Below are 20,371 nucleotides of genomic sequence, written 5' to 3' on the forward strand. Positions count from 1 at the left end.
GTGTGCACCTGGAATGTAAAGAGGAATAAGAATTCCAGAAGAGACTCGGGGAGGTGGTGGGAAGGTGTGGCCCTTCATCCTTGTGGATGTGATTTTGGTGGCTTCTTTACCATCCACAGAAAAACAAACAACCCGTTGGTGCTTTAGAAATTTCATTTGGGCTTTTTTTTGTTTTGTTATTTAATCTTTCAGGCCTGTATTCTGCAGAAGGGCTGCTGTAATGGGCTTATTTTCTGGAAGAGTGGAGGTCACATTGCCCGCCACCATGGATCCCCTCCTTAGCTGAGGGCAGTGCTAGCATGTCACAAGTAATTTCTGAGTAAATGCTAGGACAAGTGTGTGGTTTTTTTTTAAAAAAAAAAAAGGTTTTATTGTGGCAAAAATCACATAAACCCCACCATTTCAACTGCCTGAAAGAGTGTAGCTCTGTGGTGGTTAGTGTGTGTTCACCACTGTGTAGGTCCAGAGCATTTTCAGCACCCTGAGAGGAAATTGGCAACCAGGAGGCTGTTTTCTGTCTCTGAACTTGTCATGGCGATAAATGCCAGGTTCTTTCTTTACTGAAGTTTTGAGAAAGATACAAGGTCTTAGACCTGGATGATACCTGTGTACTTCCAAAGCAGTTCTGTATCACTGACCAAACTCCATGAGTAACACAAAGCAGTCATCGTCTGGAAACACCCAAGTCCTGTGAGCAGGCTAGAAGTGTCATGGAATACAGGAGAGGAGGTCAGAAGTGTGGCTGCCATTGCAGTAATTTGGCTTGGGACTTCAGGAAGCTGACTTGAGCCATTTGGGGTTGAGCTAGGCCTAAAGCCCTTTTCTGGAGGTCAGAGTAACTGAGCTTTTGGTACAATTGACTTATCCTTGATAAGTCAGAGGTCTCAACCTTTAGGCTACTCCTCATTTAATAATCACAGAACATTCCACTGTGGACTGCGCCCTGCAGTAGCATCCTGGAGGAAGGTAGAGCCTTTGGGCAAACTGAGCCTGAGGATTCATGCAAAAGCTGGCTGTGCCAGGGCTGTCTTATCTTGGCATTCCCTGGAGGTGAGGCAGTCACCCACTACAAAGACAGCTGCTGGCAGCCCCTATGGCACCCTAAGTTGTGCAGCAGTGACTCACTTACTTGCCTTATGGTTCTGTGAAATCCCTTCTAAATTTCATGAAATTCAGATTCCAAGAGCTCATTTCTGGGCTATACCTTTTGCCATCCCCTTTACTATTTCGGGGGGCATACCCCTGCCTGAAGGCGTGTCACTCATTCAGCTAAGTATCTCTTATCAGTGTGCTATCTTGTCTTCTGCCCAAGAACCTGTGATATGTCTTGGTGTCCAACGCCTTTCTAGTTTTGGAACCTTTCCCTTTGCCTTCTCAGTGCAGAACAGGAGCCTTTCCACTGACCAGGCTGCTCTCAGCTTTCTTCCCCTCCACACCATCTCTGGACAGCCCTGCTCACTCTCACTCCTCTTTCAAAGCTTCCTCCTCGACTGTAACAGAGTTTTCACCTTCATCTTTCCCCCAGTCATATGGCCAGCTCTCAGAGGAAGGGACCATCAGTCTGGGGAGAAAGAGGAAGCAGGCAGGCTGGGAAAGCACCAGAATGAAAAGCGGAGGGCTGGGTCACCTCTGGGTGTGCCACTTGGTCCCAGTGCTGTCTTGGGAAAGCCATTCACCTTGAGTTTCTGTTCTTATCTGTAGAACAAGGCAGGGGGAGGGGGAGAGGGTGGGTGTATCCGTTCCTATTTGCTGCTATGAAAGTGACTATAAACTTAGAAGCTTAAAATAACAGCAGTTTATTCTCTTACGGTCTGCAGGCTTCATTCCTTCTGGAGAATCCTTTCTTTGGCTCTTCTAGCTTCTAGTGATTGCCATTTTTCTTGAATAATGGCCCCTCTCCATCTTTAGAACACAACACACCAACCTCCACATCTGTAGCCTGTAGCTTCAGATCTCTACCATGTCTCTCATACACCCCTGTCTTTAAGGATCCTTGTGATCTACCCAAGGAATCTCCCCCATCTCAAATTTAATCCCATCTGCCAAGTGTTATTTGGTTTATGTAAGAGATTAGCACATACAGTGTTAGGTTCATCAACTACTTGGCAAATTATGTTTATTCACAAGGTTTTCCTCTTTCCAGATTGTTCTTAGGGGCTCGAGGGCCAGTGCAACCCATAGGATTAGGAGCACAAACCTTAGGATTGCTCTGGTTTTCAAGTTTTTACATGAGAAAATTTGACCATGCTCCTCTACCTATCTTTGACTTTGTGCTTTGAAAATTTTGAAGAGACCTCAAAGAATTTCATGCATTTCCCAGTAACCAGGGATAACCTTTAATAGTCTGTAAATTCTGCTGGAGAGTCTGCCAATTTCTAGTTGTCTGTTGGAAAGTCTTGCATAAATTGAAGTAGCTGTGCCCTTCAGAGGTCTAGAAGCCAAACGATCTTGGATGTTGACCTGGTTAGTTTCATTTATAAAGATGATTGAATGAGAAATGTATGGTGTGTCACAGCTGTTCGATTGGCACTTATATGAAAGTTAAGCTGGTGGTTTTATTTACCATCTGGTAGTTTCCACCTTGGATGGCCACCACCTACAAAGCAGAGAGAAAGCATCCAGAAAATATATTTCCAGTGAACGTATTGTGTTTTCCTTAGTGCTCAGCTCATTGGACTGAAATAGGATTTCTCATGGGTTGGAAAACTATCCTCACCTTAAAGATTTCAGCTTTGAGGGTACTTTTGCCTGGAGTGTAAGAAATGCACAGCCTATTGAGGTCTTCTTTCCGTTTTGTCTCACAGATGCATCCGCTGGGCCTGTGTAATAACAATGATGAAGAGGACCTGTACGAGTATGGCTGGGTCGGAGTGGTGAAGCTGGAACAGCCGGAGTTGGACCCGAAGCCATGCCTCACTGTCCTGGGCAAGGTAAGCACCAAGCCCTCCATATCGCTGCCATTGTGATTGGGATTGGTACTTTCCTCTCAGCCATTTCCCTGTTTTCAAACAGCTGGTTCTAGAGAAGAGCCATGCTAGCCTGTCCTTCCTGGCTGTAGTCACGTGATGCGTCTTGCAGCAGCCCCCAGTGGTGCTCCTGAGCTTGCAGCAGTCCCCGGTGGTTCTCTTGAACTCAGCTCTGAGGGAGGCTGCCAGCCTTCCACTCGGCTGCATGCTGTGGCCCCAGGTGGCCCTCAAGGAATTTCAGTTTCTTATCTGTGAAATGGGTTGATGATAGAGATTGACAGTATTTTATTTTGCACCCTTGGGACGGATGTTTCTGAATTCTGAGATTTGGGGGTTTAGATAAGTCTTACGGTGCATATATTTTCTATAACATAACCTCAGGGATCTGGACAGCACTCAGTCACCACACATCTTTGTATTTGCGTAGGAAACCACATGGACATTCACATTAAGTGGGGTGACTAGAATCTACGAAGTCTTCTGTGAGTTTGGGGTAGCTTTGCCTCCAAATGAGTTCGGGCCCGTTAAGTTTTGCTGCCAAGTAGGTTATGGGAAAACCTTGGGGGTTAGAGCTTTTTGGGTTTCAGAATGGCAGACAGCAATTATGTTCTTGTGTTAGAAATGACCTCATAGGGTAGTTAAGAGTGAGACCAGATGCAAAGCCTTTGTGCAAGAGTAAGCACTCAACAAACAGTTGCCACCATTGGCTGCAGTCACCCCATTTAGAAATACTTTTTAAAAAACTTCTTAGCTGAGAGAGTCCACATTACTTTTGGCTGCGGTATCAAGTAGAAATAAATTTTCTTTAGAAAACTGTCCATCAAAGACCTTAAAATACAACAGGTAGCAGCCTGTTTTAAAGTGGATCATTTGGCTAAAAGGGAAGGTTCAGAGAAAGGTATTTGAATTTTGGAGGAAAGGTGGAATCCCCTAAAGGTACCATTATTAGGACATTTTCATATTATCCAAAGCTGTGGTTCTAGGTTGGCCAGGGGGAGGAGGAAGCAACTGGTTCCTAATGTCTTAGTCTCCCTTGCTTAGAGCAGGCAGAAGAGGTGGTTTTCATGCAGGGAGCCTTTCCCACAAGTGTCTCCTGAATGACCTGTGGCCCTGGAGTCCTTCCCGCACCTCATTTAGTTGTGACTTTTTTGTAGTCTTTTTGTCTTGTAAGTAGCTTCAGGGCACTTACCAAGTTTTCCTGCCCTTTCATTAAGGGGGGAGGCGGGAACCCTCAGGAGTATGTAAACCCGTTTGGTTTACAGTTCACTAAGCTGAATCAAGGTGTTTAGGTAGCTCAAGGCCCGATGCTTCATCATTTGAATAGTTGACCAGAGCTGCTTAGTGGTGGTAGAAGAGCGACAACCCTCTTGAGAACACTTTTCTTGTTTTCCTAGGAGAAACACCAGCTCCGTCCAAAGGCTGAGAACAGTGCTTTCCTTGTGGGTGTTTGCTTCTGTACGTAGTGCTTCCATGCAGCACTCAGCTCTGTGGTTTCATTTGCTTCTCCCCGTTCCAGTGGGGCTCCATGTCTTGTGTCTGGAAATGGGCTGTGACAGGACTTACAAGGTCATACTGTTGGTCTTCCATGGCTTAGTGGTGGAGCATTTGTTGAAGTCACTCAGAGAATCCAAGTGTTTCCTCCTCCTCCTAGAATAACCATACCGTGGTTTTATGGGGAGAGTTTTGTATGGTTTGGCCTGCTGGCCTATGAAGCCAGGGGGAGTGGAAACCTTAGACATATATTGAATCATTAAGCACTGTTTGGGTTTATTCATTCACCAAATAGTTATTTAACACAGAGGCCTAGGATCTAAGTGTGTGGTTCCACCTGCCTGAGAATAGCAGGCCTCCCTGTTTCTATTTGGAAAGCTGGGAAGTGGGGTGGGGCGGTGCTAAGGCAGCATCTGCAGGCAGTTGGTTATTGCCATTTGTCTCAGAGTTGGCACCTGAATAAATAAAATCGCTATCAAACGCTTGGGTCAGACAAAGTGAGAGTTTCACTTTTGCTTAAAACCTGAGTTGGGTATGGGAGGTGCCATCTTCTTTTTAAAATGTGGTTGTTCTCAGCTTCAATTTCATTAGCTTCGCGAACTCTGTTTTGTTTTTTTCCTGAGCTTCTGAGGGCAGGAACAAAAGACTAGGCTAAAGGAATGCAAAGTAATCCCTTGCAGACTGTATGATTTTCCTTACGTGTCCTGGACTTTGGTGGCTAAGGCGAGAAGAAATGGTCAGTGAAGAGGCACAAAAGGCACAGAAGAAGCTGGGATGCAGCCCTGTGTAGAGCCCTTGTCTAGCATGTGGGAGGCCTTGGGTTCCATCTCCAGAACTGGGAAAAAAAAAAAGAAAGAAAGTTGAAAGGTATAGGAAGAAAGTACAGCCAGACCAATGTGCAGGTGGAGGTGGAGCGGCTCCTCCAGGGCGGTGTTAAGACTTGTTGAAAATCACAGAAGGGAGGACTGTCAGCCACAGTGTGCCAGGCTTCAGAAAAGCCTGTGGGAGAACAGGGGCGGGCTAGACACAGTCCCCCGCTCTTCATCACCCAACCCCTTTACCCACCCGCCACAGAAAATGCCACTGGCAAAACCTTGAAATAAGAGAAGAATGTCCTAAATTTAAAAAAAACATAAATGCCTCTTCAGGAGTTCAAATAAAGTTTCATTTTAAAAGCAAAAGACATAAACTCATCACCTTGGTTTATTACCATGGGCTTTTGAAGTCCTCAGAAGAGAACACTGTTAAACTCCTGAGAGGGAAATGATCCACGGTCCCCTCCTTCACGTCTTTTTGATTCTGTAGGAGGAGGTGCAGATGGTAGGATCAGCTCTGGAGACAGTGTTGGGGTGAAGGAGAGCCAAGCGCCCCTCCACCCCCACCCCGGGGGAAGCAACAGGCCCTGCCTCAGGCCAGGCAGGCAAATCTCTTCAGCCCTCCAGGCCTTTCTTCTTCACTTAGTGGGAAGAGGCTCTTCTGGGTCCCTTGCCCTTTGAATGTTTTGAGCTTCTGGATTATGTTTAAAATCTTTTGGTGATATCTAGTTTGGGGAGATTGTGGTTACAGCATTGAAAGACAGGTTCCCTACTACAGTTTAAGTCCTAGAAAATTAAAACAGAATAAATTATTTTCAGGGCAGCGTGCATTGAAAATTAAAGGTCTAAGTCATCCCAAAAGTTGCAGGAGTCTGTGTTTATGCCCTAGGCATTGATTGTAACCCTTCAATTCAACCAGTGTTTATTAAGTAGCCTATGGGGATGCAAAGAATTTAAAAGGTCAACTTTAATAGCTTTGGCTCTTAGGACCCATCAACCTCCTGGAGAGTTCCCTGGAAGAGGACAGACAAGATGTACTGTCTAGCAGAATCCACTGGCCCTGATTCTGAAACTCTGGGCAGAAAAAATCTACCCTGTAACCCCAGGTGGGAGTGACTTCTAGAGAGGGTTTTGAAAGACAGCATGGCTGGCAGACCTGGATGCAGCTCTTTCTGGTACTTCAGAGGACACTGGAGAAATTGATGAAAAGATAAGAAAGACCGGGTTTCATGTCACAGAGTCCCCTCCTCACCCCAGTGATCTTAGAAAGGTGGCTTCAGTTCTCTGTACCTTACCCGTCTGTGAAACAGGGCTTAGCTGCTTGTGTCGTTGCTGTGGGAGACCTGCGAGGTGTTTGTGGAGCACTTGACTAAGGACCTGGCCCATGGCACTGCCCAGCAAGAGTGTAAAAGCAGCCAGCTCTGGTTGGGTACCTGCTGTACGCAAGGAGCTTCGTGTGCAGCCTTTCCTTTGACTGGCAGACTGAGATTCCGTGTTATGCCAGGGAAATTGAGTCCCGGAAAGGTTCTATGTGTAACCCCAAGATGAAACAGCTCATGAGGGCCGAGATCAGAAATTACTGGTGTTGGTTTCTTCTCTTTGCTCCTTTTGGCCTGTTTTCTTCTAGATCAAAATCAGATGTTTTTTCGCGTAGTCACAGGCTTGGTCGGGAATCCCAGCTCAAGCAACACTGACAGAAAGGGGACTTTGTTCTGAGGGTACAGAGCTGTGTCACAGAACCTGTGCCTGGATGCCAGAGGCCTCCTCCATGTGCATCTGCTGTATTCTACCCCTTGCCCCTCTGCCTAATTTGGGGAGACATAGCCCCCATATCTCTGCTTTTGACACTCTTAGTTTCCAGTCCAAAAAATACCCAGAAAAGGGATTTATTGGCCCATCTTGGATCAGGCACTCAACTTTATTTATGTATTTATTTATTTTGCAGTGCTGGGGCTTGAACTCAGGGTCTATACCTCAAGCCACTCCATTAGCCCTTTTTTGTGGTGGGTTTTTTTGAGATAGGGTCTCACGAACTATTTTGCCCAGGCTGGCCTTGAACTTCGATCCTCCCGATCTCTGCCTCCTAAGTAGCTAGGATTACAGGTGTGGGCCACCGGCACCCAGCTAGGCATTTATCTTTAAAGCTGGTCAGCTATGTGCTAGGGCTGAGAACACACTGGAACTTAGCCTGTCCCACCCTGCCATGTGGGAGGACAGGAGGAAGATGCATTCTCCAGAAGAGAGCTGGGCTGCCATCCTCTAAGCAGTCCTCTGCCACCATCAAGTCCTGAATGCAGTTACCAGCTGGTAGGCAAGTCCCCCTGTTCACCCTGAGCTGCTTGGAGAGGGTCTGGTGGCAAGGGACTCTTGGCTTATGAGTGCTGCTTACAGCAGCTCCTCTTCCTGCCCTGTACATGGACAGTGATCGTGGTGAGGGGCAGAAGGCAGTCACAGGACCTGAGAGGCAGGCAGTTTTTACCAGAGCCAACGTGGAGATGAGACGAGAATCTCTAGGCAGGGCAGAAAAACAGAACAGGAGGTTCTTCAATGCACGTGGGAAGCTGCTCGGGAAGGCAGAACCTTTAGGGTTGAGGAGTTCGGTCATCGTGCTGCAGGTAGCCGGAGCCACTGAGGCTTCTGACAAAAGGGCTGTGTCACAGCACCTGGCCCTGGGATGTTTGCTAAGCAGGACAGAGAGGGAGGGTTGGGTTTCTCTTTGCTGCAGGATGTGTTGGGGACCGGGTAGACCCAGGCCTTGGTCCTCTGCAGCACTTCGCTGAGGCCGAAGCCAGTGGAGTGTCTCAGGACAGCGTTGCCACTGTCCTCCTTATTTCCCACGGAGGCAAACATGCAGTGCAGAGGAAGCAGGAAAAGTGCTGTTCTGTGAGCGGTGGGAAACCACGGGTGAGGGCGTGGAGAACCAGACCCTGTGCGCAGCCTGCGGGAGTCTCTTGCAAACTTTATTGCAAAGAACAAATGAAGACCCCAGGGATCAGACAGACTGACCAAGCTGACCAGAAGGCAGATCAAAGGAAACTTTACTTTTCTAGAATGGTAGTGGGACCCGGAGCATGTGATGGTTAAAACTAACGAGCCTGGCTTTATTGAAACCTCTGTTTCAACCCTGTGACTCTCCATAACCTGGCAGTCACTTACCCCTGCCACCTCTTTAATGGGAAAGTACCTGGGAAAGACTCTCCAGTGCCTGGTGTGGAGTTTTGTTCTAGCACAACCGGACATGCTTAGCAAAGTGGCGGTTCTTCCTGCCCATCTAGATCCGTCTCTCTCTCTCTCTCTCTCTCTCTCTCTCTCTCTGTCCCTCCTGATCCTTCATCCTTCAGTATGTGCATGTGCTTGTGTACGTTCACATGTGTGTGCAGGCCATGTGGGTGCGCTACTCCTGAGCCCCACCTCCGCCCCTTCAGCTTCTTTCACATTCAGCTGTGAAATGTGAAATGTGCTTAGTTATATCCAGGAAGAGAGTAGAATGCCGTTTGCCAGACACTGGGGATGAGGGAGAATGGGGGCTTGTTTTTTAGTGGACGTGGAGTTTCAGCGTGGGCAGATGAAAAGGTTCTGTACGTGATGGTGGCCATGATTGACAGTGTCAGTATTTTACGACATTGACCTGTGCACTTACTGGTTAAAATGATAAGTGCATGTTATACATACTTTACACCCCCCCCAAAAAAAGTGTGATGTCACTTGAGGCATTCCACAGTATGTGGAGTATGATGGCAGCGGGTATAAAATAATAATAAAACCAAGCACGGTGGGACTGCCTGTAATCCCAGCACTCAGGAGTGAGACAGGAGGATCAAGAGTTCAAGGCCAGCCTTGGTTATGTAACGAGACTCTCAAAAATAACGACAACAAGGATAAGCATTTTATTCCTGAAGTGATAGAGTGTATGTAGTCCCATCACAACTGGATGACTGCTATTACTAGGTGCTGGTGAAAAGAAGAAAAGAAAACAGAAATGGTGCAGTGAGGATAGACACCAATCCTGCTTTGTGCATCAGGCTACCCTTGGAGGGAGAGTTTCTTTCTCTTTGTTTTTTTTTGGCGGCACTGGGGTTTGAACTCAGGGCCTCACACTTGCTAGGCAGGTGCTCTACCACCTGAGCCACTCTGTCAGCCCTGTTTTTTTTGTGTTGGGGTTTTTCAAGACAGGGATCTCAAAAACTGTTTGCTTGGGCTGGCTTCAAACAGCAGTCCTCCTGATTCTCCCTCTCGACTGCCGGAATTATAGGCGTGAGCCACTGGTGTGTGACCTCTTGGAGACTTTTTCAAGTATCTTTCAAATGGCAAGTCTCAAAATAGAGAATTTGGTTTGTTTGGGTTTTTTTGTTTTGGTTTGGTTTTGTGGTGCTGGGGTTTGAACTCAGGGCCTTCACCTTGAGCCATTCCACCAGCCCTTTTTTGTGCAAGGTTTTTTCGAGGTAGGGTCTCACAAGCTATTTGCCTGGGTTGTGTTCAAACTGTAGTCCTCCTGATCTCTGCCTCCTGAGTAGCTGGGATTACAGGCGTGAGTGGCGCCCGGCATGAGAATTTGGTTAAGGGAAAAACAAACTTTTATTTCTATTTCCTTTGTCGTTTGTCCTTTTCACTCTCCTCCTCTCACAAGTGTATGGGGAGTTTTCCAAGGGCATTGTTGTATGTGTTTACTTCATCCCTCTGACAACTAGTGAGATGTGTACTTGCATATTTTGTGTTTCAGTTTTTTCCCAGTTTTAAATTCCTGGTATGGGAAATATCCCCTGTAAACTAAAGCTCTTTGGGCCTCTTTCTGACTTTCGGAGAATGTTGAATGAGACCTGGCGTTGTGTTCCCACTGCAAGGTCAGTGAGCTCAGCTAGCTCTGTGACTTTTACAAAGTCAGGGGAAATGAGCAGAAACGAACAGACATTATTTATTTATTTTATTGTGGTACTGGGGCTTGAACTCAGGGCCTTTACCTTGAGCCACTCTACCAGATCTATTTTTGTGAAGCGTTTTTCAAGGTAGGGTCTCGAGGAACCACTTCCCTGACCTTGCTTCGACCCTCGATCCTCCTGATCTCCGCCTCCCGAGTAGCTAGGATTATAGGTGTGAGCCACGGTGCCCAGCTGTTTTCCAAATTTAATAACAAATAACCAGACAGTAGATCTTAATATCTTGAGGCTTCAACTGGAACATAACCTTCAGCCTTGACCTTCTAGAATAAGGCTTTCGTGGATGCATCTTCACCTGAGGCTGGAACTTGAATAAAGCACAGTTATTTGTGAGTCATATAGGTGTTTGGGGGGAGGGGTTGTCCTTCAGCATCCCAATCTATTTGGATTTTTGGTCACAGGTGTGTACTTCCTGGAATACCTTAACCCAAGCCCAGTTTAGGGTCCTATGACTGAGATGCCCTCTCAAGAGGGCTGTTGGGACTGAAATCCTTGGTTCTGATCTGCTGTCTGTGGGGCGGGAGAGAAGGCGTTAGCTGTCCCAGGATCTTGGAAACAGCTACTATACATCACAATGTTAGCCTCACCCAGGCCTCCTCCAGTCAGCCAAGCAAGTAGATGTTTGTACCATCCTGGCACTGGGCATTGTGTCTACAGCTCCTTGCCCTGGCATTCCTTGAAGCACTGTATACAACTGCCTGGGACACTTCTTCTGTCATACTTTTAGGGTCCTTTAGGTTTCATAGAGGTTCTCAACCAGGAGTAATGTCTGGAGACATTTTTGGCCTTCAGACAAAAATGGGGGTGAGGGTGCTTCTAGTATCCAGTGGGTTGAGACCAGGGTGCAGCTCAAGATCCTATAGGGCACAGGATGTCCCCTCCGTAAAGAGTGCACAACTATGTACATGTAACACGCACAGCTGCTTGCCACCTACAAATAAAGAAGAGAGAATAATCTGACCCCAGGTGTCGATAGTGTTGAAGTGGAAAAGCCCCATTTCATCATGACATACACATTTTCTCACCTCAAAAAGATGTTAAGTTGCATTCTACCTCCTTCATTCCCTCCTCTGTCTCATCACCCCCCCTTATGACGACAGGTACATGGTGGCCTTAGTGCTGTGTTCTGTGGAACTAGTGATATCATGGCACCTTGTGTTTCTGTGTAGGAGTGAGGAGAGCCCAGGTCAGGAAGCCAGCAGCCTGGGTACAAATGATAGTTCTGTCAGCTTGGTAACTTTTGTCCAATCAGCCTTGCTTTGCATCTTTCTTCATTATCCCCTTCTAGAAAAGGTTGTGACAATTTTTTAAAAAATGCATGCTGAGTTCATAGTAACTCAACAAAGTTCAGTTTCCTCCCCTCTCAACATACTCTACCGAACAGCGAATGGAGCCCTTTCTCTAACGTGAGCCAAGGGAGGAGGAAGTTTGGAGGCTCTGCAGGTTTATTTGAAGGAACACTCTGGTAAATACCTCCCATATTTGGCTAAAAAGGAAAGCAAGAAAGGAACTTAGTAAAAGGAATCAGATCAGGAGGGAAAGACTGGCATGACATGAATGAGAAAACTCAGGAAGACCCACTTTCCTTTGGAGGTCACAGGTCAGATTCAAAAGCGACAAACTTTTAATGTGGTGCTTTCTACCCACACCTACATCTTCCAGGAACCTCTTGGTTAAAAGACTTTATTGAACACAATACTTTAAAAAACAAAAGCTAGATCAGAGTCGTTTTCAACTGTAAAAGGCTAGCACCATTATTTGAAGCCTGCCAGGGGGTCTTAAAGGAGTTCTGAAGATTGAGTAACATGACCACTAACCTGAGGAGCACAGGCAGCTGGCACCTCCCAGGTCTGGGGGAAGCCTGGCTCTCCATGGTCCTCCTTGTTACTGTCCCCAGGCCTTGCTCATGCTACTCAAGTGTTCTACCACTGAGCTCCATCCTTACCCAGAATTTTTTTTTTTTTTTTTTTTGGTACTGGAGTTTGAACTCAGGGCCTACACCTTGTGCCACTCTACCAGCCCTTTTTGGTAGGGGGTTTTTTGAGCTAGGGTTTCATGAACTCTTTGCTGTGGGTGGCTTCGAAGTGCAGTCCTCCTGATTGCTGCCTCCTGAGTCTCTGGGATTACAGGCGTAACGAGTATTTTTGCATGTTTATTTTTTGCCTGTTTAACTTTCCCTGGTGTGCAGAAGGTTGAAACTTTTACGGTCGTCATTCTTTTATACTTTCTTCTATTGCTTCTATCTTAATATATTACAACTTTAAGTCACTCAAAACTTACTTGGATGTGTGATGTTGGGAATGGGAACACCCTTTAAGTGATTCTTTCTTTCTGTGTATTTCCTTCCTTTAAAGAAATACCATGACACATATCATATGTGTTCAAAAAATACTATATAGTGTAACTCTGGAATATAAGGTCATAACCTGCATTATTCACTGTCAAAATATGCCCCTTTTTGACCCACTACCACACTGTTTTAATTTTGTTGTTTAAAGTATATATTTCCAGAACTAAATGAACTACTTGTAAATCAATAATGCAAATGCCTGTGTGAGCTTAGGTGAGGGAGTCCTGACCACTCTCATCCTTCCCAGTGCACCATCTCTTTTCCCTGGACTCGTCAGCTTCACCGTCTGTCTTCATTAGTGTCAAGTTTGGTTCCACTCCAGCTGCCACACACGCACAGGTGTTTTTTTGTTTTGCTTTGCTTTTTAGTATTGGAAAGGTACTGTAGTTAAACCTCAGCACAAAATCTTTTTCAACTTTTTGTTGCCCTAGATTGTTTCATAACCTAAACTTTTGTACCCATTTCTGTTCTGGAAATGTTTTTAGGTCGTTGGATTCTGTTTAGAAGCCAAAGAGAAAAGCAGGCGTGGTGGTACACCCCATAAAACCAGAACTTAGGAGATGGAAGCAGGAAGATCCAGAGTTCAAGGCCAGCCTGGGATACAGGGAAAGAAAGGAAGAGAACAGAAAGTCCTGGCCAGATTGATCCTATGTGAAGGCTTTAAAAAAAAAATGCATAGTGGTTTTTAGTGTATCATAGAATTGTGCAGCTATCGTTATAGTTTTAGGACATTTTCATGTTGTTCCTGTAGCCTGAATACAATCCTTATCAGATACATTAATATTTTCATCACCCCAAAAAGAAATACCTTACCCTTTAGCAGTGAAATCCATCCCATCTACTTTCCCTCCAGCCCTAGACAGCCATCAGTTCACTTCCTGTCTGAACTTGCCTGTTCTGGACAGTTCCTAAGTATGAAGACCACAGCCAGTCGGCGTATTTTGTGACTGCTTTTTTTCACTTAGCAAAATATTTTCAAAGTTCATCCAAGGTGGAGCGTGTTAGAAATTTTGCTAGCATATGTAATAGTATAAGATGGGGACATTTATGACACTCCCACAAACATTTGCATACAAATTTTATGTAAGATACAAGTTTTCGTTTCATTTCGTACCTGGGAGCGCAAGTACGGGACTTCGTGTTTAACCTTTCCAGGAACTGTCAGACCTTTTTTAACATGACTGTGCATTCTTCTTGCTACCACGAGGGTTCCCATTTGTCTCCGTCCTCACCACCACTGTCATAGTCTGGCTTTGATATTGGCCATCCTACTGGATGTGAACTCTCAGTGGAGCTCACTGTGATTTAGACGTACCCTTCCTTGCTGGCTAGTGAACACGTGCCTACCGCCTGTTTGTCTTCTTTGGAGAAATGCCTAATCAGATCCTTTGCCTATTTTTCTTTTTTTCGCCATTTTTAATTGGTAACTTCTTTTTGTTATTGAGTTGTAAGAGTTCTTTATATATTCTAGATACAAATCCCTCATTAGCTATATTACATGCAAATATTTTCTACCACTTCATGGATTGTCTTTTCCCGTGTTTATTTTTTTTGGTGGTACTCAAGGGCCTTGCACTTTCTAGGCAGGTGCTCTGCTACTTGAGCTGTGCCCTAGCCCCTTTTGTGTTGGTTATTTTGTGATAGGGTCTCTCTGTAGCCATCCTGGACTACAGTCCTCCCCGCATAGCTGGGATGACAGGCGCACAACACTGACCCAGCCATTGGTTGAGATGGAGCCTTATGTACTTTTTACCCAGGCTGGCATTGAACCTCAGTCCTCCCAGTCTCTACCTTTCAAGTAACTGGGATTACAGGCTTGAGCCACTGTGTCTAGGGAGTTTCATTTTCTTGATGGTATCCTTTGCAGCACAAAAGGTTTCCATTTTTATAAAATCCAATTTTTTTTATCTTTGGTTGCTTGTGCTTTTGGTATCTTATCTAAGTCACCATTGGAAGGGTCATACTTTTTACTGAAACCCACTAGTTTTTCTTACTGTGGTATTTTACACAGTCATATCTTTCAGGTTCTTTTGGGATTCCTAATAAAGAATTCATTCCCTCTGTAAGATTTTGAGTTACTAGAGGTGGTCCAGGAAGCATTGGTCTCTGTACCATGGGTCCCTGTCCTGACCCACCTTCTAGGATCTGTGACTTCACCTGGACCATCTGAGCCACGGTAGTCTTCACAGCTCATGGCAGAAGGGTGGGTGATCTCAGGTATCCTGTGTCAGGGCTCCTTTAGTTCTAGCTCAGTAGCAGAATAGCAAGGTTAAAATATGGAAGGGTGGGAGAGCTGCCGCCAAGGAGCCTCTTGTTTGTTTATTTGTTTAAGTGAATGATGGTTCTGGGAGAGACTGACCCACTACTTCCTAGAATCCCAGAAAGTGCCACGAATGTGGATAGCCCTGCTGACCAGCCTTGGGGGAACTGATTTCTTATGGGCTTAAAGTTGTGTTCTCTCAGATTCCCTTATATTCTAGATAGAGGGAAGACAAGACAGTCTATGAAAGTAAAGGTAAGAGCTGGTGGAATGGCTCAGGTGGTAGAGCACCTGCCTAGCAAGTGTGAGGCCCTGAGTTCAAACCTCAGTACCACAAAAAAAACCAAAAAACCTCAAAGTAAGGTAATGGTGGTGCTGTTCTGAAAGCGAACGCTGCAGAAAGAATGTAGGCGAGTGGCAGCTGTCAGTGAGCCTCCCACTCCTGCTGTGCTTCTAGTGCCTTTGAAAGAGAACAGCTCAAACGTTCATCTTTGGGTGTCCAAGGTCAAAATGTCTTCAAAGGTCCTCTGATGAGCATCAGGCTGGAAATAACTCTCCGACTGATGGCTAGACCCTTGTTCTCAAAAGGAGGTTTGTCCTCATGGGGCTGGCTCACTATCCAGGATTCTGGGCTCGTAAAAGCAGCTCCAGTAGATAGCTCAGGACCTTCCGCTGAGTCTTACCCATTAACTGCAGCCTGTCTGCAAGCTGACTTCAGGTCACTCAGCCTTGGCAGCTTCCAAAAGTGGCTGGCAGAGCAAGAGCTGATAGGCACATGTAGCAAAGGGAGACACACCATCGTTTTCCACCTTCTACAGGTGAGACTATTCCCCCCAATTTTTTTTTTTTTAATGAAAACACCAGAAGCACCACAAAAAGAAAAAAAAAATTTTTTTTTTTTTGCTGCTGTTTTTTTCTATCATCTGAAATTCATCCAAGACACTTTGTTTTGTTTGTTGTTTCAGCACCCCATTTTTCCTGTTAGAGAGTCCTCAGTCTGATGGTTCAAGGTAGTTGGCTTTTGTAGACAGGTTGTGGAAAATAAATAAATAAACAAATGCAGTTCACTAGCATACAGAAATTTTTACTGTGGCGTGGAAATGATCTCTTCCCTAAAAGTCAAAATAGAATCCATTTGTTTTGCAAAGGGGTTGCCTGTAGAATTGCTTTCAACCATCCACATAGCCCTTGCAATGAGTGCCTGCCCCTGACCTGCCAGACACACGCAAAAGACAAATCCAGTGTCCACCACATCTCCTAGCAGCCCCGCCCTCTCCCTGATCCCTCTGTGCAACTGTCGTCTTTGCTTAGCTTGGACTCTGTTCTGTGAATAAGAGAAAATAAGAAAATTGCCTGTTTTAGGCAATCCAGGTGTGTTTCAGAGATTAAGAGTTAAGAAGTCAAGTAAATATTTTGGCAGCCCAACAAAGGTAAGAAAGGGAGAACGCACCTAATGGGCCTCTCAAATTACAGGCCTGTCCAAACACCACCTTCCTCAAGAGAGGCTGGGCTGGTCAGGGCCCGAGCCTGCCCTGCTCACAGCCAGCCAGGCCAGTGGCTAGAAATGCGCCTGCTCCTTGCGCTGGCCCTGGCCCTGAGCCAGGGGGGATGCTGTTTGATTCTGATTCAGTCTGGCCCTGGAGGAAAGCTCTTCATCAGCAAATATGGGATCTCTCCTCCTGAACGGACTCCAGTCACAGTGTTTCTTCCTCTCGCTTTTTCTCCCCCTTTGAACTGGAGCCCTGAGGAAATGATCTTCTGTGTGTTGTGTACTCTCAGATAACCGGGAGACTTTTTCAGTGTAACTCCATCCATCTGGCAGTCAGGGGGCAGACAGCTGAGAAGGGGATGGGAAGCAGTGTGGACAAGACTGTTAGATGTTTGGGCTTAGGATCTGGGCCTCCCAGTGTTCCCCAATCATGCCAGTCTAGGTGGCTTCTCTGTCACTTGGTTTAAGAGCTGACATCCCATAAGGAAGGAGCTCTGACCTGCCAGTGGCTGTGCTTTGTGTCTCTTCTAACAGAAAGGCAGACATAAAAGCTGCCTCTCTTCCTTGCCCTCCCCCAGTGGCTTTCACCCGATCACCTTGGCAGGGCCTCATCCCAAAGAGGGAGGGTGGAGGAGGGCGGGTGGTGGCTGCAGTGACGGCTCCTTTGATCACCTCCCGCCCTGCTTCCAGGCCTTGCTGCCAGCAAGCCAGCCAAAGGCCTGGCTGTACTGATCTGATGAGGTGCTGAATAGGACCCAAGGGGCAGTGACGAGAAGAAAGCCTCAGGAATGAAAAGGAAACCCCTGAACCTGCTCAGCTTCTTTGGCCGGATTTTCCTACCAGGGAGCCGCTCAGTTCCTGCCAGCCTGGGCCTCCCCTCCCCCCTGGCCCCTCCTGTCTCCGCTTTTCAGGCCCTGTGTGTGTTTTGTGTTTGAATCACGGCTGCTCTCCCTGGTTCTCAGGCTGGGAACCCACTGTGCATGTTTCCATGGTCACTGGGAAGCTCTTAGTGCTTCAAAGGGAAAATTTCTCCCTCCAGGCTCTGAGCCAGGCCTCTGCCCCCTGCTTGCCAGGAGGAAGACCTCGCCTTTGCCAAGTGAGGCCTGAGCAGCATGTGGAGGTGTACACACTTGGGACATGTGAGTCTCCATATGCCTCCTTGTAGATTTTTATGGGTTGTAGAGATTCTAGACTGGCAAAGTTTAGGAACCTTCCTGAAGTTGTGGAAAAGAGGTTGCCTCGCTTGGTGTGGTAGCTCAAGTCTGTAATGCCACCTGTTGGGGAGGTAGAAATCTCGAGGACTGCAGTTCAAGGCCAGCCAGGGCAAAAAGTTACCAAGACTCCCATTCAACCAATAAAGCTGGGGAGGTGCCGTGCACCTGTTTCCCCATCTGTGTGGGAGCAAAAGTAGGAGGTTCACTGTCCAGGCAGTCCTGGATTAAAAAAAAAAAAAAATGAGTCCCTGAGAGGAGGGTGGGGACTAAAAGCCAAAAGGGCTGGCAGTGTGGCACAAGTAGTAGAGGGCCTACAAACAAGCATGAGGCCCCGAGTTCAAACCCCAGCACCGCCACAACAACAAAATAAAAAGTAGCATCGTCCTAAGTGGGTGAGGGGATGGTGTGGGAGCTGGAGACTTGGGTTGAGACTTCCCGAGCCAGATTCATGCCTTTCAAGCCAGCAGAGAATAGAGCTGAGGCCAGTGGCTCTGACTGCCTGTGCCTTGAGCCAGGCTGAGAAAGCTGTTGTCTGCTCACTCTTCCAGGGCCAGGGGTATAGGTTTGAAATGTGCTTTTGCTTGATTGTTGTTTGTTGCATGTCGCTGTTGAACGCAGTGGAATGAAGCCACTCTTTCCCAAGTGGCTGGAGAGAAAGAGGCAGTGACTTAGTGATCTTGGAGGGCAGCTCAAGTTGGTGTCCCTGGGAGGAGTTTGCATCTTGGATGCCTTACCTGCCTCATTGCTAGGAGCTCACTGCATTCCTTTCTGCCCTGGGTTCTGGTGCTAGAGAGCAGGTTGGAGAGGTTCTACTTTCAGGGCTCTTTGGCCATGATCTTCCCTTCACTGTTCCCTTCCTTTTCAGTTTCCAGGCTGCCTGTCTCTTTCCTGCCAGTGGAGTGCAGGTGGTTTCCTATGGAAGACAGTAGTTGGCTCTGCCATGTAGCTTTCTGTGTTTGTAGTGTCTGGAATTCTGGGATAGCATCACAGGTACTTTTAATGTTCCACCTTGATGGGGTTAACCCTAGTTCCAACTTGTAACTCATCCTTTTGGAAGAGGTTTCCAAACCTTGCAGATGTGAGGCTTATGTAGCTTTTAGGACACCAAAATAATGTTCTGCTTGTCTGTCTTCATTGGTCACGTGTAGCAACTTGAAGGTAGATTTTAAGAAAGTCTTAATGTGGGTGTGGTGACTCACGCTTGTAATACCAGCACTCGGGAGGCTGAGGCAAGGGATCACAAGTCCCAGGTCAGCCTGGGCTACATAGCAAGACCCTGTGTGAAAAAGAGAAGGGGGTGAAGGAAAGAAAGACTGATCCCAGGAAGTCCTTCTGTTAGGACCACCTTTCTGTTAGAGCCCTAAAAGTTAGTGCCCTTGGCATGCCTGGGAAAGCAGAAGGAAAGGGGATGCTAACAGGTATTGGGATTACATAGCTTTTGCACAATGGGTGTTTCCACGCCTGATCCACAATCCTTGCAGTATCCCAAGAGGGACTGGTGTAGATGGTTCTATGAACTCAGGGACGAGGGTGCAGACTGAGTCACGTGTATGGCATGTCGCTGGTCTTGGCAGAGTTGGGTGGGAGCCCTGGACTGCACTACTGCCCCTTGTTGCTTCCCTTCTAGCAAGCTGTGAGAGCCAAGGCCCCTGGCTATGGAAGGTCTTGGTGAAGGCATTGGCGAGTGTCAGATTAACTTGAATATTCTAGGGGAGGAATTCAATTAAAAACTTAGATACCCAGTTTCTTGGCATTTAGGCATTTGGAAGTCTAATAAGTAAAGGAAAATTCCCACTGAAGTCATCTTTTAAAAAGCTAATTTTTCTTGTGTTAGGTATCAATCGTTCCCCTTTCCTTTTGCTCATTTGCCCCTTCTGTAGAATTTCTATTTCTTTCTTTCTTGCAACACTATCTAAAATTGTTCCTCTCTCATTAGTGTTCAGACACTAAGGAAGGGAAGAAGAAGGCAGAACAATTTCTATTGAAAATGTCACCATCACCCTGTCCTATTTGGTGGGTAGAATATGTGCTCCCAACTGTTCTTCCTCATGGAAGTTGAAGACCACAAGTCATGGTGGCTCAGTGGCCAGGGCACCACAGCCTCGCATTCACAGTACTGGGTTGGGGCCATGGAGTCCTGGGGACAAGTTCGCCAGTCACTCTGTGCTGGCCTTCCTGGAGGTGACCTCTTCCTTCCTTCCGTGTTCTAAACCAAGCATCCCAAGATTCTTTGTCTAACTTGACATGCAGAAATTGGTGGTAGCAGGGCTGGAGATGTAGCTCAGTGGTAGAGTGTTTGCCTGGCATGCACAAGACCGTGAGTTCAATCCCCAGCACTACCACAAAAAAAAAAAAAACCCAAAACTAAACCAAACAACAATAACCAATAAAACATGGACTGGAGGAATGGGTCAAGTGGTAGAGCACCTGCATTGCAAGTGTGAAGCTCTGAGTTCAAACCCCCGTCCCACCAAAAAAAAAAAAAAAGAAAATTAAATAATAAGAAATTGGTGGTAGCATAGTTTACTTTGGGTCTTGGGTGCCAGGCATGTAACTTGAGGAGAGTAGTACTTTCTGGAGTTTATATCTTTGCTTTCTCCCCGGCATCAAGCCCATCTAATGTCAAGGCTGAGCGAATGAGCACCGTTTTTTTCTGTGTGTTCTCTGAGCAGAACTTAATGAGGGAGAGGTATGGGGTGGCCTGGGTCCCACTCAGATCCCTGCAGGAGAATAGAATGGCAATGGTTCCTGCTTTGAGTTCATGACTCTTAGAAGAGGGTTATTGGTTTCTCCTCCATTACAACAGTCCATGTTGGCAGTTTAATGGAAGGGCTAAGGAATGGAGTGGTGTT

General features: G+C 46.5%; 1 protein-coding gene across 4 annotated transcripts in view; it reads left to right on the top strand.

The window, feature by feature from the left end:
• The window catches only part of LOC109691843 (E3 ubiquitin-protein ligase ZNRF3), a 135,235-nt gene that overhangs the window by 78,548 nt on the left and 36,316 nt on the right, over positions 1 to 20,371 (top strand). For all 4 annotated transcript variants that reach the window (XM_074060912.1, XM_074060913.1, XM_074060915.1 and 1 more), the window contains exon 2: positions 2,805 to 2,930. In XM_074060912.1, coding sequence (XP_073917013.1) covers positions 2,805 to 2,930 — 126 coding nt within the window. The remainder of the gene's footprint in view (positions 1 to 2,804; positions 2,931 to 20,371) is intronic.

This window comes from Castor canadensis, chromosome 18 (genome assembly GCF_047511655.1).
Source record: "Castor canadensis chromosome 18, mCasCan1.hap1v2, whole genome shotgun sequence".
Classification (NCBI taxonomy): domain Eukaryota; kingdom Metazoa; phylum Chordata; class Mammalia; order Rodentia; family Castoridae; genus Castor; species Castor canadensis.